The following is a 17,631-nucleotide window of genomic DNA, read 5'->3' on the forward strand; positions in this document are numbered from 1 at the left end:
ACACCTTCCTAAAAGGTGTACCCTTTGATTTGAATAGTGAGGTGGAACCAGGATTTGAAACTACTGGTTTAATCAGGGAAGGACTTGATGTAAAGGGACTGCCAGGTGGCAGCCTGCAAACCACTATGAGGACAGATAACCAGGAGTGCAACCCAGACTCTGCAGTCAGAGCCACAAATACCACGAGGTTCACAAACCCTTTAGACATCTCCCTCATTCCAGGTCCACTGGCTGTTCTGCAAATCACTTAAGAGGTTTAAAACTTCCTTGTAATTCTACTCTGCACATGAACTTTGAGTGAAGAGAAAGGAAGGACCAGTGAAATGAGAGTCCGGGCCTCAGGGACCCTTTCAAATTGCTATTGCAAGCATTTGGCAAGGGCTGGGATAACATCCTATGTATCCATCTCTGTCCCCAGCTCTGTGCCCTTGGGCTTTGTTCTGGGCTTTCTAATTTCTAGTGCAGTGTAAAACATGAACATTTGCCATCACCAATGCATGTTAATGCACATACGCACTGATATAGGATACTAATTTAAAAATAAAACCTAAAATTTATCTACATAATATTGATATTAAGAAGGTTGCGAACAGGAAACACAACGATGTTCCCAATGTTCTGAACAGGAGGATGTAGGATTTTGAAGAATATAATTGGATAAAATATATGGTTGTGACACCTCCAAGACACAACAAAGGTTACAGATTTTTAAACTAATTGTGATGATGCTGCATGAGGAATCTTGGAAATCTGTAGCTGGTAGAGATAGGCTGGTTTTGATTTTTTATTTTTATAAAGGATAAATTTGTAGCGCATCCTGCAAACTGGTACATGGGATAAATAGTTTGGACACTGATTTGTAATCTCTGTTTATGAGTACATGACTGCTATTCTTATAAATGTCATCACTTTCTTGGTAGTATCTGGTAATATCTGAGTCATGAGGTGCTGACAAAAATCCACTGCACTTAATGTGAAACCTGAGGCATTTTGCTCATTCCAAAAGATATTAGCAATAGGCAGCCCCGCATTTAACTGATGAATAATGTGTACATGTGCACATGACACAGTTATGCTGCTATGTGGATTTTTTCCTCTTACCTAGAATCTTTGTGGAAATACACCAGAGTTCAAATAATGAATTTTTAGATTTTTTTTTTTACTGGACTGTCTTAATGGATACTAATAGCTGTATGTACGGAGTCAGTGCATTGTGCCAGCGGGAGCAGATCCATACGAAGGCAGAGCAGGCTTCCTTTGCTGAATTTCATTTGAACTTGGATATCCTGGCTATAAAAGCGAACTCTGTGTATGTTATCACCGACTTAAGAGATGAAACCTCTCACATGGAGCTGAGTACTGAAAAAATATTTCATTTTTCCATTATTCCCCTCTTTATTTACAGCCATACAGCAGGATATGAAAATGAGAACCACAGTGCTCCCATGTTATACAGCTGTGGGGCCCAATACAGAATACACACCCATGGAGTTTTTAGAGGCATACAAGTGAGTATAGCAGGGCATTCTTCATAGGGAAGTAAAACTGCTACGTGTTTATAATGTTCATTTACTACTTCGCTAGTATTTATAAACCCATCCTGGATTTGTGGTTTCCTTGTGTTATCAAGAAATGCTGTGCATAAGTGTCCTGACTTCAACGAAGCCACTGAAGTGTAATGTAAGATTTCTTTCTGACACAGTCATTTAAAATTATTTATTTCTTCTTCTAAAGCCTACCTGTGGGTCAGTATTCCTTACCAGCTTCTCAGGAGGGTCCAAAATACATGATCCAGTTTCCAACTTCTAGCTCCAATCTATTTGACTGTGTGAAGCTCCTGTGGTCACAATGGACTATGTCTGATAACTATATACAAGAAAACGTTAGAAGACATTTTGCATTTACATATTTCTGAAACTTTACTAATTCAAACATATTTCCTTAAAACAAAACATAATGTTTGTTTCCTAATGACTAAGTAATTAGTGAGTATTTGGAAGGAACTTGCCTTTCATGGGAGTTAATTTCCTCCCTTTCTGTAACAGTCATATCATCAATCAATAGCACTGTAAAAAATATGCCTTCTTAAAACTGATGGCAAAGTCATTACATAATATTTGTCTCTTCTGTGTTGCTCTGTGTTGTCAACATACATCTATGTTTTTAGATAGTATCTTTTCTCCTTTTCCTTTTCTGTATAGTTTAGCAAGTCATTATTCAGTGGCAAGCGCTCAGAAATGGGCTCGTGAGCCAGCTTTTGTTGAGTGAATAAAAGTAAGCAGTTGACATTGTTTAAGGAAGTTAATTATCGCAGGAGGAGAAGATCATCTTTGATGGAACATTGTGACGGTGGCCAAAATGCATTAAGGCTGAACTATTCACCAGCTCCACCTAGACAGTCTTGGTGTCATTTTTTCTTTTTTGTTTTGTTTTGTTTTTTTACCATTTTGTATTAACCCAAAACATTCATTTCCCTGTCTTTTAACTTCATATGAGTATTTAAAATAAAGACAAGAATGCTACTCTGGCTTGTGCTCTGATCTCTTACACTGGTATAAGCCTGAAAGAATTTCATATGCCAATGAGTGTTCTTCCAGGATTGTGTGATTATACATGAGGTCAGAATGTGTAGCCCATTTAATCTTCCATATAAATATTGGTGAGAGAATTTCAAAAGTAGAGTTCACTGTATTTCATCTTTGAATAATTTTAATGCTCTGCAAAGAACAGATTAAGGTATACTAAGGTTGTACTTCATCGATGTAGAATAAAATAAAATTGCCTGCTTGCAGTATAATATATTTAAATATCTCTTTGTTGTGGAGAAGTGCCTCTGATGGTTTGTCTTTGAATGTGTTAAGTAAAAGCTTGAGAACATACACATTGCATTAGCAAGTCTCTGTCATTGTAGGATGTCCGACGGGTGCCAGGAGTAGCTCCAACTATTGTCCGATCGGCAAGTGAGACAAATGAAAAACGTCCCTTCATGTGCGCGTACCCAGGCTGTAACAAGCGATACTTTAAGTTGTCCCATCTACAGATGCACAGCAGAAAGCACACTGGTAAGTGGTGGCCTGGACTTCTGTAAATCACGGTGTAGCACTGGGCAGCAAAGCGGGCAGGGTGGTTTTAAAATAGCACGAGGTGCAAGAAATGATCTGCCAGGTCAGGGGCAGCGAGAATGTGTCAGATGAGGTATGTGTGTGCTCTGTCATCTGGGCAATCCCTCTTCTGGATGCAGAGGGCTCTTTGGTGAAGAAAAGCACAGAGCAGTGCTGACAGCAAGGAGATCACCTCCCTCTCTTCCTGTTATAGGGCATCATTCAGGGCTGTGAATCTTCTTGCTCCAAATCTTGACTGTTGTTAACTATTAAGAAGAGGAGGAACCTAAACATTTAGACATTTGTCCTCCTGTGTAAGCCTTCTCTGATTGGGGGTGGAGGCAGGGAGTGATTGGCAAATGAGCTTCCTTGCTATGGGATCTTTCTCTGAAGAACTAAGCCTGAAGCCACTCATTTGTAGGTTGAGATCCGGATTCTCTCTGAGCTCAAGCAACGTAACTTACATCTCAAAATGTGGAAATCAAATGCTCTGTTGCATCTTGCCAAAGAAAAAACAGAATTATTTCCCCTATTGGGAGATTTATACTGTTGGAAATATATAATTACGATATACCTTTAGATATGCTCCTTATGCATTTTTTTAATTGTCTATAATATTTTTATTTAGATGGTTCTTTCTGTGCTAATCTAGAGATCTGTGGATAAAAATCTGTAAATGTGGATGCTCAGTTAACCATTAATATGATGGAAGGTCAAAGGGACAGCAGGAAGGTAGCCCATAATACTGTGAGCTAACAGATTGCCTAAGATTTCATAAAAAATAATTGCAAACTTCTCCTTTTGGAGACCATGTGCTGACATTAGTTAATCGCATAAAATACTTGTAGGTGGGAAATGAACATTACAAAACATTTTTAATTTCTGAATGGGCAAGTCACAAAATAGTCAGATAGACATAGAATCACAGAATCATAGAATGGTTTGGGTTGGAAGGGACCTTCAACACTCATCCAGTGCCACCCCTGCCATGAGCAGGGACATCTTCACCAGCTCAGGTTGCTCAGAGCCCCGTCCAGCCTGGCCTGGGATGTCTTCAGGGATGGGGCATCCACCACCTCTCTGGGCAACCTGGGCCAGGGTCTCACCACCCTCAGTGTAAAGAATGTCTTCCTCATGTCTAACCTGAATCTCTTCTCTTTTAGTTTTAAACCATCACCCCTTGTCCTACCATAACAGGCTCTGCTAAAACAGGCCCATCTTCTGTGTTGCTCAGGTTACACATTCAAAATAATTTAGGTTGTAACTCTTTAGAGCTGGATGCCTACAGAAATGCTATTCTATTTTCTGTTAATAAATTGGAAGCAGAAGAAAATTTTGAGATCTTTTGGGGTCCATTAACTGCAATATTTTTCTTGAGTATGGCTAAACATTTCTGAATTTTTCTTATAATCACTGTTTCTTTCATTTGTAAAATGATTTACACTGTATTTTAACAGTCATAATTTGTTTGTTCTGGTCCTGTATTTTATTCCATTTAGTTGCTTGGCTTTCACAGTATTGTTTCTGGATGCATCACAAGGACTTCAACTTAAATCTTTTTTTTCTCCTTGGCCGGAGAAGATTTCCAGCATTGTACCACATATAAACTAGGCATGTAGAGCCACAAAAGCCCCAGAACACATAGGGAATAGGACTATGGCCACCTAGCATCCCTAGAGAGACCTCTCCCTTTGTCTTTGAGGTCATCCATGCCCCTTCCTTTTCCTTTGGTTTATGTGATAGTGGAATGGGATAGAAGATCTTTCTTTTTTCCCCTCCAAACACCTCTTCTGTACGGCTGGTCCCAGATTTTCTGCCACTATATTTTGATATGATGATAACAAAACTCATTTATTCTCAAACCATCACAAGTTGCTTTCCATAAAAGGCCAGGTTGATTCCCAAAACTCATATTTGTTGAGACAGGGGTTGCCATTGATAAGACCATGTAAGATCTGAGGTTGGTTGGAGCTGAAGAGAGGCAGCAAGGGACAGTGCACAGCTGGTTTGAGAACTGCTGGGAGATCTTGCCCAGCTGATGCATTCAGCTTCAGCATCAGAAGGGAGGTCTCCTCTCTATCAGACTGCCAGGTTTTTCTCCTCAGTATGGGTACTCACTATGGTTATTATCTGGAAATTTTAGTTACCAAATTCCCAGCTGCTGTAGAGGGTTAGAGTATGATGCTCTTCATTTCTAGTCTCCTTTTGTCATCTTTTAGTCCTGGTTTTTGGGAATGCTTGGTGAAATATGGTGTATGGCAGCATCTGGAGTGGAGAGTCAATGAATGCTTCTGAATTAACATAATTTCTTGGCTGCTTGGTGTAGTGGAGAGTCTGGACTTGGTGGCCATAATGGTCTTTTCCAGTCTTGTGCTCTTCAGAAGTCCTGGGCCAACTGTTGTGATGCAAATCCATTTCTCCTGTCCTTTGTAGCTTAGTCTTTCTCTCTCTCACCCTGACTTTTGTCTCCTGCTTGTGGAAAAGCTGTTTGTCAAAAGCAAAATTTGAAAACCAGTTTTCTCCAAGGCCAGATCAATTATCACTGTGAAGAATGTGTGTGTCTTGTTGATAACGGTTACGGTAGCTACAGTTCGCACTTCTCTGCACCTTCTTTCTTTTCTCCATCTGCTTGTTTCTATAAGTTGAGGGATATCTTAAGGGGCCAGTATGACTAGAGTGGGCTGTTGGTTTCTGTTGTTATTTATCTGGCTGTTTCTTTGGCTCATCAACTTTCTGTTTGTAACTCAATGAGTTCCAAAACACCATTCTAAAGTTCTGTACTAGGTACAGAAATTTGGCTTGGTGGAATGAGCATATTAGACGGGAAGTAGTTGGCAAACATAGCACCAAATGTTCTTATTAAACAAAGGGATGTGTCTTTTCTGCTTCAATGTTTTGATGGGGAGGAATCCCGATGAGCCAGTCTAAAGTTAGGAGAGCTGTCAGATCGCAGCTTAAGTGGAAGATAACTCAGTTGTGTTTGGTACACCTCTCTACAGCCAACATAAAATTCCACTGGTCCTCCTATAAGGTGTTTCTGGATTCACTCATGGGTTTGAAGCTCTTCCACCTTTCTTAATGTAGTGGTAGGTCAATTTTTTAAATTATGAACACATGATTTGCCAACAAGCTGTTACATATATCTAATACGAAACCAGCAGATAGTATCTTTGCAGAATAGTGTTGGCTCTTGATTATCTTTTTTCTTTCTATCATAGATACTTACAGAGGACTGGCTCATCAGATCTTCCACTCCTCACTGGCTGCAGTATTGCAGCAGGGCCCTGAAACACAAAGTTGGATTCTGTAATCAGTTTTTACCAATGTTTCAACATAGCCTTCATTGAAAATATGTTGACATTTTGTACCCTCCAAGACTGCTTATCCATTGTTAACAATGCCTTCATTGAAACATGTACAGCCAAAAAAGCTTTTTTCTTATCTTGGTGTATTTTGCTGCAGTAGATAGACCTCTGAAAAGAAATGCAAAAATACATATAACTTTTCAACAGTACAGCAAATAATATGACTTGTCATCCTGTGGCAGACTTCAGAGATTTCTTTGTGTAGACAAATTGATGTCTAGACCCCCATAAATTTCATATATGGTGGAAACATCAGCATTCTTGCCAGAGACCCTTTGGGTTCAGTGCCACACGTTGGAAATCCTGGATTTACCCTAATGGAAAACTGAGCATCTTTGCAGAGAAAATATCCTCTGCCTGTTTGCCAGGGATATTCTTCAGCCTAAATATGCTCGACTGTAGGTATGAGCTTCTACAATGAAGTATGAGAATCTGTAGATCAGGAAGGTTGTCCTTTATGTGGTAGGGGTGAGTGAAATTCACTCAGAGGTGAATTTCTCAGGTGTAAGTAATGCAGTCTAATACTGATTTTTGTGCTAATCGTCTAATAATTATAGATTTGCTTTGACAAAAGCAAATATCCTTTTTCTATGGCATGTGCCACCATGCTGCTAACTGCTTTACGATCACTAGTGCAGTTTGTCATTGCATCACCTTGGGTGTATCTCTGCACAGAGATGATAAACTGATAAATGGGTGTGATTGCAGCTGAGCTGGACACTGCATAGGCTCTCCCCTGCCCGCTGTGCTCACGTCTAGGACAGTGCTCTCTCATTAATGTTGCTTTGAAATATCGACCTTCACACTTCAGCTGTGGAATTCCCTTCTGTAGGATATGCTGGAAGCTGAAAGCATATGTGGGTTCAGGAAACAACCGGATGAATTAATAGAAAGAAACTCCATGAGTGTTAGACAGAAAGCCGCCTTTGGCTTGGGAAGTTGCAAACTCATGAGCTGCTGGATCCTGGGAGGGTGTCCAGGGCAAGTTCTGCTGCACCCCTGCTGTCTTCTGCTCTCCTACAGGCACCGCATTTTGCCTCACCCAGCACCGACAGCTTTTAGGCTTTCATTTCTGTGGAATAAAAATGCTTATCTATTTACAATTCAGATCAGTTTCAAAACAGTGATGACATCTCACACCTGAACTATGGTTTGAAGATGACAGAAAACATTGCCCATAAGGGCTCCCTACTAAATAAAGAAACATACTTTTTATCCAAGTTTGCTAAAGCAAATTATATTGAATAGAAAAATGTTACATTAGCAAGGTAAAGTTGTGATTGTGGGGCTGTGCTCATTTGATCAAGCGGATATACAAGAAAAGGAGTTAGATCAGCCTTCAGATTCTCATTCAGACTTGCAGTCTCCGATTTCAAAATCAGCCTCTCCTCAAGTCTTCCTGTTGGCGGGGGGCTTTTGCTCTTGCAGCACTCCTTCATTAAACCAAATGATCATGAATGTTTTCTGCAACTACAGCAGTAGAAATTTCTGTTTTCCCATGTGTCTGGGCAAATGAATTTGCTCCAGAGAAAATGTGCATGCTTCCGATAGTTTAACTATTTTTCAACAAATAGGTTTATTTTATCAGAAGCATTTATTGCGATGCTTGCAAAGGCTGATTCACACTTGTTCTGCAACTGTTGAGCTTTATTTTTTCTAAATATTAAAGAACTGCCATTCTGTCTATCCTCTCTCAGCCTGACTATTTAGTTATGCACCAAATTTATCCTTTCTTTTGTCTGCCCTCTCACACTAATGAAATGTAAATAATCAGGGAAGCACCCGAGTCACAGGTGGAAGGACTGGGGAAGCTTCATCTTCACCTCCTGTTTAGTTTAGAAATTGTATATGATCACATAGGAAGGTGACAGCATTATGGGAGGTTTTTCATCCATTGAGAGACTTTAGCCTTTTACTGGAGAGGCTCTAATAGGCCTGGGGAAACTAGACACTGCTCTGACCCCTCTCTGTGTAGTGATTTAATGAGGTACTAACAGACTTTGTCTAATCTGGGACATTTCTATCGTCCTGTTCTGATGAAACTATGAGAGTTAACAGGTATGTAATGGTTGGCTTTGGCAGGAATTTTGTTTGGCACTAGCTGACATGGAAGATGTAGAAGGAAAGAGAAATTAGGATTCCTGTCCGAATATTTTGCCTCTTTCTGTTTGTTTGCTTTTTGTTTTCTACGCCTGGTCAGCATATCTCTTGGATTGCTTCCTTTAATATATTCATTGGTCAAATTTATCCTTAATTTAATCAAGTCTATATTTCAAAGTATTTAAAGAAATACATGCATGTGCATGCCATCAGAACCGCTATACTGTTCTATTCAAATACCTCCTTAACCATCTTCTGCGTTTATATTGCAATTAGCAGACAATCATCCTGTCACTGCATTCTGCTCTGCTGACATTCCCCCTCTTAAATCTGCCAAAGGGCTGAATTCCTTGGAAGTAAGTGGTTTCTGAAAAGCAGGCACCCCCCAGGGAGTCCTTGCGGTCAAAGTGTATGGAACTATTTCAAACACCTGTGGCAACTTTAATCCCTTATGCTAATAAATTAAGCACAGCAGACATGGAAATTGTCCACACCTAAGTCTGAGAACCAGTAAACTCCTTGGGGTGACTGTCACAGGAAGTTGGCTTGTTCTTCCAGATTTAGTTGCTTTTGTAAAATTTTGATCTTAGCTGCAGCAGTATGAATTTGGAATGTTCTGCTTAATATGCTACTTATACTGTGTTACCTAGGTTAGAAGGTTTCTGCTTTAAACTAAAAGAGTTCTGAGATACCAGTGCAACCAGAATACCTTTTCCTCATCATAATATAATCTGAAATGCAGACACTTGCAATGGAGATGTATGAAAGTGATATATTTTTTTAAAAAAGACCCACAAAAATTAAACTCACTGCCCAGTTTGGCTGATCTTTTCTTCAGCTGCTTTGTGCTGGACCCTTGTTTTACATCTCAGCTTTCCACAGCAGACAAAGCAGGTTCCAGCTCCTCCCTTGGTACCTTCCAGGTAAAACCCAGGATTCTCCCAGCTTTGCAGTGAGAGATGTTGCTCTTGTGCAGAGGCCGCTGTGCAGGGCTGTGGCACCCTAAACAGACTTTACACAGGTATAAATGTAATATCTGAGGCTCTTGTAGGATTCCAGTGTTGTCCAGCAGGGTCTTAGATGAGATGCGACTCAGATCTGAAAGATCATAGAGCTTCTCCTGGAACAGAATATGGATTAGGTGGTTTTATTTTTCTATTTGTTTTTAATTTTATTTTCAGCAACTCTGTGGTGTGCGACATGCCAGCAATTCTCCCCTCTTTCCCCAAGCTCCTCAATTGTTGCATTTCTTTTTGCATGTTTATGTGGCTGGTGAAGTCCTTTGCATTGAACACCATGTTCATTAGAGACACTAGCTTATAGGGATTTATTTTTTTTTTCCAAATCAGAATCTCACTTTTGCTCCCAGAGAAAACCCATCCTGATGTTCTCTGCTGAACTGTATGGGAACTGGAGGAAGAGCTTATATTTACATGAGGCTTTGCAGCTATTCATAGGCTTGCCTGAGGGAGCTGTGAAATTCTATTCAATGGTGCTTTCCAAAGAAACATCATGGGTGTTTTGGGGAAGGATATGTATTTCTTTGTGGTTGAATTTTGCTCATTTTCATTTAATTCATTTAGTGTGGTTAAAATTGCTGCCTACATGGACGCCATTGGCTCAGCTTTTGCTTCAAATCCCATTTAGAGCAAACTGCAAGTTGTTCCCTTGTACAAACTATGTATTACTGAAACAGGTGGAAAGGTTTTAGTATGGTTTTCAGAGAGATGTAAAACAGGAGATTTCTGTTCTTTTCCATCAGAAAACAATTAAAAAAAAATCACGCAACCTGACATTTTTTGTGGCTTTAGCCTAATGAGCTCTGTTTTTAGAATGAGTGGAGTAAAGATCAGTGTCAATGCAGCAGAATTGTGCCAGTCTTTCCCCACTGTTTCCAGCACAATTGTATGCTTTTAAAGCAAATTAGTCTTGATGAACTGCTAGACTGCTTTAGACAGGAGGGAAATCTAAGTCTTCTAGTGTAACATGTTTCATCTTCTGATTCTCGTTGATGTGTTCCTTTCTTTAGCCATTTTTTCTGATAAACCATTTGTCCTTTACAGGTGAAAAACCCTATCAGTGTGATTTTAAGGACTGTGAACGAAGATTTTCTCGTTCAGACCAACTCAAACGGCACCAAAGACGACACACAGGTTTGTTGACAAGGCGTCTCTGCTCATTAGAGTTCATCTCTATATGCCAGCTGTGATCCAAACAGTATACTTCTGAAATTCTATTTTTCTGATGTTGTGTGTGCCTATAGATGATGCCTGCAGTGCCAAATTCTTGAAGTTAGCTTTAGGAGAGGACTGTAGCTGAGCTGTTGATTTGGCATTTCAGTGCTACTGTGGTTGTACAGGTCACCCTTTAATCCTGCTGCCACCTTTTTGAAACAGTTTTCTTAATGAAACTCTTTATACATTTTGCCAATACAGGGAATATATTATTTTACAAAAAAAAAAAAAAAGAGAAACAATTCTGCAAGAAAAAGTTACCAATGAGTAACGTGATAAAAGCTGTTTGTGTGGCAATGCTAATAGGTGGAAGCTGCATGTGCATAATCTGAAAGGCTGGTGGAATTACTGTGCACTTGCATGTGGAAAGCAGCAGTGGAGAAGGAAAAGCCACACCAGCTATAATGCTAAAGATACTTACTCAGCAAACCACTTAAGCTTAGTTTTGAACCTTTGTTGAGTTCTGCCAACTGAAGAAGGATTCTAGGAGCAGCAAGGAGAGAAATACCAAAGATTTGGCTGGTTGGAACACACAAATAACCTGGAAAGTGTGCAGCAGTTCACATATAACAGAGAGGGCAGCAGCAGTCGTGAATAGCGCTGGGTCCCAGCGAGACTGGCATCTCTTTTTCAGTAAGTAATTTACTGGGTGAAATGCTCTGAGACAGCCAAAACTGCTTGTGAGTCCAGTCCAAATTCAGCAAGTTGGTTTTTGCGCATATGCCATTTTCTAGAAATGTCAAAATGGCCCATTTCAGCATTTCAGGGGTTCTTAGAGGTCCAGGTTAGATTGACGGGGATAGAGCTGGTCTTCTGAAAGCCACAGAAGAGGAGCTGGCGGTGACTCCAGCCTCCTGGCTGGGAGTGGGACATGAGATGGGCCGCAGAGTCCTTTTTTGTGACCGAGTGCCCGCAAGAAATTGCATTTGGGTCTCTTGTTTCTCAGGGAGCATCCTGACAATTGGTTTACTCATTATTCTGTGGCGGATTTCTGCCTGATACTTTTCTTGCTCAAGGTGTCCTGCCCCACTTATGTGGTGTTATGGAGACATGGAGGAAAGCTGGTGGTAAAAGTACTGATACATTTTTAGCGACTGCATGCTAGAACATATTTGTGTTAAGCAGTCCCCAAGACTCAGTATCAGTGTGTAAAGTAAGCAGCAGAAGTGTAAATTAAGCTAAACCTATTTGGAGTATATTAAAATACATCTCTGCACCTCTGTTCTTCTTATGTCACGTTTGCTTGTACACAATGCCGATAGAGCCAAGCCACAGGATCAGGATTAAGAAAGTTTGCAGATGCTCCTCAGTGCACGGGTGTGAGTGGGTGTTTGTTTCTGCTGGTGCTGGTTGGTGCCACAGGCCCAGACATTGGAGAGGAGGTTGCAAAGGGGTGGCAGCTCATTCGTGGCTTTCTGCGCTGTGTGGGCACCAAGCTGGGAGGAGCAGTTACACTAACTAGTACAAAAAATCCAGACTTTAGGAAATTCAGAAATAGCTGATTTCATTCACCCTTCCAAAAGGCACTGGGATATAAGAATAGACTCTTTTTTTTGGTGTCTTTTCAGGTGTGAAGCCCTTCCAGTGTAAAACCTGTCAGAGAAAGTTCTCCAGATCTGATCATCTGAAGACTCATACCAGGACTCATACAGGTAAAACAAGTGCGTAAACTTTTCTTCACATTTATATTTCATTATTTTTAAAGTTTAAATCAATGTTGTTGTAAATTCTATGATTAGAAGGACTTTGACCCAGATTTAAATATTCAAAAAAACAGCAAGAATTTCAGAGCGTGTTGATTTTTCACTGTGACCAAATTCCCCAAGTGTCATAGTCACTTTTCACAAAGGGATTTAGGTGATTTTGGAAACTACGCTTTCCTTCTCCATGTTTAAAGAAATATCAGCTTGGCAAAATATATTTTGTCAGCTATTGTGAAATGAACATCATGGTCTCAGCCCACAAATGTCAAGTTGATCTACTGCCTTCACTGAAAAAAAAACCCTGCGAGATAGAAATTTTAATTCTAGCTTCAGACGAAGGTCTGTAATCTAAAGTATTCGTGCCTACTCGTGCTTCTCCTAAGTGTCAGTTGAGCCTAATGCAGCATAGCACGGCAAAGCTCTTGCTGTTGCTGCTTGTGCTGTAATCTCTCCAGAAGATAAAAGGAGTGCCTTTTGCAAACTCACACTGACAGACTCTAAAGTAAAAGCTTACTCAAATATTCAAGGACCTTTTTGTAGAAACCATAGTATTTCATATAAATACAGGGAAAAAAAAAATAGGAGGCCATTTTAGTCTACTCTGCTCTCATGTTAATGTAAACACCATTAAGGAGCAACTACAACCTCTATATTTTAGCTATACGTTTTAGAAATATTCCTATGAACCAACACTTTCTCTTCCACTCCACTGCGTATGCAGCATTTTTACGAAGTAATTGTTTACCGAGCACTTCGACATGTTCTTTGATGTCACAGTGTTTCCTATACTGGCGTTAACCTTTTAAATTCAGTCTCTGTACAGATGGACAAGGAGCCTGCAAATCTTTTTCTCCCTGCTAAGGAGTCTTTTTTCTCTTCCGGACCATAAAAAGACATATTTAAGACGTGCAAAAATAAAAAGGCAATTTTAATAAAGGAAACGATTCACCTGAGAATACTGGCATTTTCTGTGGCACCGGCCAAAGAAATGCTTCAAGTAATGTCCATATCTGCGCTTGCAATGTGCACATGGTAAAGGGCACGGCTGTGTTCCTGGGTTCTCCCCATGCTGAGCTGCAGGGTCTGTGGGCATTTGCATGAAGAAAGGTATTTTCTTACTCACCAAGAGGTAACGTTCTGGTAGAGACAAAGTGGCAAGTGGTTGTCACATTCCAATAAGTCGGGATAAACTACATTCTCCATCACATTTCATTGCTAACTGATCTACTAATTCATGACTTTCACGACCCCAGTCACTTTTTCTCCCGGATTAGCTAAATCAGTGAAGAACTCGCTCTCTTTTTCCTAGTGAAACTCATCTCTCTGTGTTAGTTCTTCCTTGCTGCCGGTGATCCAAGCCCACGCTGCAGTCATTGCCGAGAGCAGCCTCACAGCACAGACTCGGGTGGGTTTGCCACCCGCCCCCGGCTCCGGTTCAATGCGAGTTCCGCAGCCCAGCTGCGTGTTGCTGTGATGATGCTCCTGTCGGTGGTTTCGGATGTGTCATGCTTTGACTGTAAAATACATGTATCCTGGGGGGAATGAGAACGAGTGGTGGGTGGGGATTTTTCATCTCCATCCTGCCCTGGAGTTTCATTCTTCTTTCTTTCTTGTGCCCCCTAAATTTTGCAACAAAACACCTAATGCAAGTTAACTTGCTCCATGTTAAATCTTGATGAGGCAAAGCACAGGTGACTTCTCTCTAAGTCCATCCTCATTTTAAGTCAGTTGCCAAACTATTTGTTAAGCTACAAATTCAGGGTTTCTCCCTTCCGCAAGCAATTTTACTGTGACAGCAATATTTGCTGTAGAAAGCAAAATATGAATCAAAGGAAAACTCTACACTTTAGCAATGGAAGTGTGATTCCTGATGTCTGTACAATGAAACTGTACAAAGTATTTTGTGCCCAACCTGGAACTAGTAGAGATTGGAGCACCCTGTTGCGGGAGGACAACCAGAACGGCTTGTGAAACACCAAAACCACGTGGCTCTTACTGTGCTAATTCAGTGAAAAACTGACCAGTAAGAGGGAACTCGCATCAGTCTACAGAATGGTTATGGTAATGCCGCTGAGATGAAAGAAGACCACTTTACACAATCCGTGATTTTTATTAGTAGCTCTGACCACATCAATTTTGTCCCATACTGTTTTATGCACTCATGTGAGATAGTTGATGCTTTTGCCAGCATACATGTTAAGTACATAAAGTAGACTTTTACCCCCCTCCTCCTGCCCCCTTTGTATATATTGCACGAGACTTTGCAAACAGAAATACACAACATTTATGTCAATCCCAGATCCCCTTTTGGCTGAATTCGGATGTTTGTGAAATGCACAGTGTGAGGCAAAGAAGATAAGATGTCTGGGTGAGCTCGTACCACCCCAGTGTGTCATGAACTGGAGAGTACGAGGTGTGTGCACAGCACTGAAGAGCCCAGTCCCAGAGCTGACCCTATTTTAAAGTATTGCATCTACTTTGGGGAGGAAAAAGAAAATGCAATTCTGAAAGAAACATGAGTCACCAGGCACTGCTCTGGGCTAATGAAAGCATTCCATCAGCATTCCTGCGGCATCAGAAACATGGCCTGAAATTCCACTTACCCTTCGTAGGAAATTGAGAGACTAGATTAAACTATAAAAAGTTGATGGCGTTTCTTGTTAAAATTGAATGTGCTTTGCTTGGGGTCATTTTTAGTGAATATGATGTTCATGGGGGTGTTAGAAATATCTTGATTATTTTGAGCCTTTAATATCTGCCATAGATGTGAATCACAGGATCATAGAATACCAGATTGGACCTCAAGGATCATCTGGTCCAAACTTTCTTGGCAAAACCTACTTTATTTAGACAGTAGTGGGAAACTTTCAGTCTGGCTCAGCAGACTTCATGCTGAACTCTCTTGCTTCTACCATATTCACTTACACTCACCAGTTTCAAAGAACTTCAGCCAAAACTCATTGAACTTGCTGGAAAAAACTCTCCTTGACTTGAGGTCAAGCTCTAAATTGTCACTGACGATTTTCACAGTGACTAAACAGTTTGTCTGCACCGCGGTCCAAGGTGTGGCTGAAGCTTATGTGGATGCCGGAGTGAGTTTTAGACTAGTTCATTCGAGAGCTGAGAGCAGCATAGACGTGGCAACGCCGTGTTCAGTAAGGGCCTGTCTTCAGGAACGAATTGCTGCAAAATGTTCTAGTTGTCTGCAAAGGCTCTTGTGAAAGATCAGCTGAGGGAGGTGTAGGAAAGCCCTGAGCAGGACCTGAGGACTCTCCCGCACCCTTTCAGGACAGCCCAGATGCCTTTTCTCCTGACAGAGGCTCTACCTGGCTCCCCACTGCCCTGCAGAAAGCAAACAAATCACAGTGTCTCAGGCAAGCTGTATACCCCCTTAATAACAGGGTGTTTTGTTAACAGGTGAAAAGCCTTTCAGTTGCCGGTGGCCCAGCTGTCAAAAAAAATTTGCCAGGTCTGATGAACTAGTTCGTCATCACAACATGCACCAGAGGAACATGACTAAGCTGCAGCTGGCCCTTTAGGCAGTTCAAACAAGTGAATAAACCAGATGGGACATTATGAGCTACTGCAAACTTTCTCAGCCATCTTCGATCACCTCTGTCAGAAAGCTGCAGCTGTCTTCGCATCCCATTTGACACAAGTTAACTAAACCGTAGGATTCTGCTCAACCTTGTCTTCCATTTGGACTTACCCAAGCTCCTATTCAATAAGCTCAAGAGATTTTTATCTGTAATTTTGTTAAAAAGTGAGCAAGATTGCCACAGTTTCAAGATTACTATAAACTCTGCTTACCTTCCACGTCTGTCTCCAGTTTTCTGGTTTAATTTTCACTTGAACTTTTCTAGGTACAAACTGTTGTACCTTTTCAAGCCCTGCAGTGGGTAGGGTGAGCTGCACGCTTGCTTCATCTGTGCATATGCCGAGGTTTCCAAATGCTAGTACAGCTGTCCTCACCTAAGAGATGGAACAATCACCTGAGACACTTTTGGTAAACTTTGTACTCGTACTGCCAAAGGGCGACCTTTTAAAGTTGGAAGCTCTGCTTTTGAGTTTCACAAATCAAACCTTTTTCTAGAGGATGTATTTCTAGAGCAGCTAAAGCTAGATGAATCAGAGCCTCTCTGTACAGAAAAGAAGAATCTTACCATTAAGTTAACTTGTTTTTTAAATAATCACGTTATTGATCCCCCCCAAATGGTTTTGTTTGTCAATTAACTCTCTACCTTTATCTCTCTCTTTTTAATGTATTGGTTTAAATTTATTCTATCATGAGATGCATAGATCTTCTTTACAAAAAACTAATTCCAATCATTGTAGACATTTGGGATTTGTTTACAATGTAAAGCCACACTGGTTATGTGGCTAGCAAGCTGTATAAACTTAAAACTGAACTTTTAATGGGGCTGGTCCAGGATCTCCATTAACAGATTACTCTTAAGATAAGTAACTTAAAAAGACTCTTTGTCAAGTATATGTGAAAAAGACATTATTAGTGTAAGGAAATATATTGTTTCAGGGTTTTGGGAGGAGGGGTTTATTATTTACTTTTAATTGCTTGAAATTGTGTGTATATATATATCTGATAATGTATTGCTCTTAGACATCTGAAATTAGAAAGTGTATAAATATTAGATGCATCACTGTTCTGATGTTGTTGCTGTTACAAACTATTGATAACACTAAGAATGTAACCTGCATTTTTCACTGAGCTTTCAATTAAAGCCCATTCAAAGAGAAACAAATGAGAGTCCAACAGATGTCTTGTTTCATGTCTGGTATTAAATTTCAAATGCCCTGTCCAATAGTATCCATTTTTTTTTTTTTTCTGTATATAAAGGTACCACCAGCACTGATGACCACTAGTTAACCTGTCCAGGTCTTGACCACAATTTATCCATCTCACTTGGGAATCATACTGGCAGCAGAAAACAGTGTCAAGTTTCATATTGCGCTATAAAACAGTTGCTTCAGTTGTTCGTCTTCTTACCACACTATTCCTTTTCTTTCGACCTGTAAGATTTGTATAAGAACTTTGTAGAACAGTAAAATCCAGTTAATAAATTGCTGTACTGGCCTTCTGTAGAACTGCACTGAGACCATAAGCACAGAT

General features: G+C 40.4%; 1 protein-coding gene across 4 annotated transcripts in view; it reads left to right on the plus strand.

The window, feature by feature from the left end:
• WT1 (WT1 transcription factor) overlaps positions 1-17,384 on the plus strand; it is a gene marked incomplete at both ends in the record, with an annotated part of 35,993 nt that extends 18,609 nt beyond the window's left edge. For 2 of the 4 annotated variants that reach the window (XM_082058783.1, XM_082058785.1), the window contains 5 exons: positions 1,406-1,508; positions 2,912-3,062; positions 10,630-10,719; positions 12,369-12,461; positions 15,921-16,042. In XM_082058783.1, coding sequence (XP_081914909.1) covers positions 1,406-1,508; positions 2,912-3,062; positions 10,630-10,719; positions 12,369-12,461; positions 15,921-16,042 — 559 coding nt within the window. Of the gene's footprint in view, positions 1-1,405; positions 1,509-2,911; positions 3,063-10,629; positions 10,720-12,368; positions 12,462-15,920; positions 16,043-17,358 lie in introns of those variants that run through there. The other 2 variants (XM_082058786.1, XM_082058784.1) reach the window with 2 other exon arrangements.
• Positions 17,385-17,631: the final 247 nt, after the last annotated feature.

The sequence above is a fragment of the Streptopelia decaocto genome (assembly GCF_964273445.1).
Source record: "Streptopelia decaocto genome assembly, chromosome: 7".
In the NCBI taxonomy this organism is placed as follows: Eukaryota; Metazoa; Chordata; class Aves; order Columbiformes; family Columbidae; genus Streptopelia; species Streptopelia decaocto.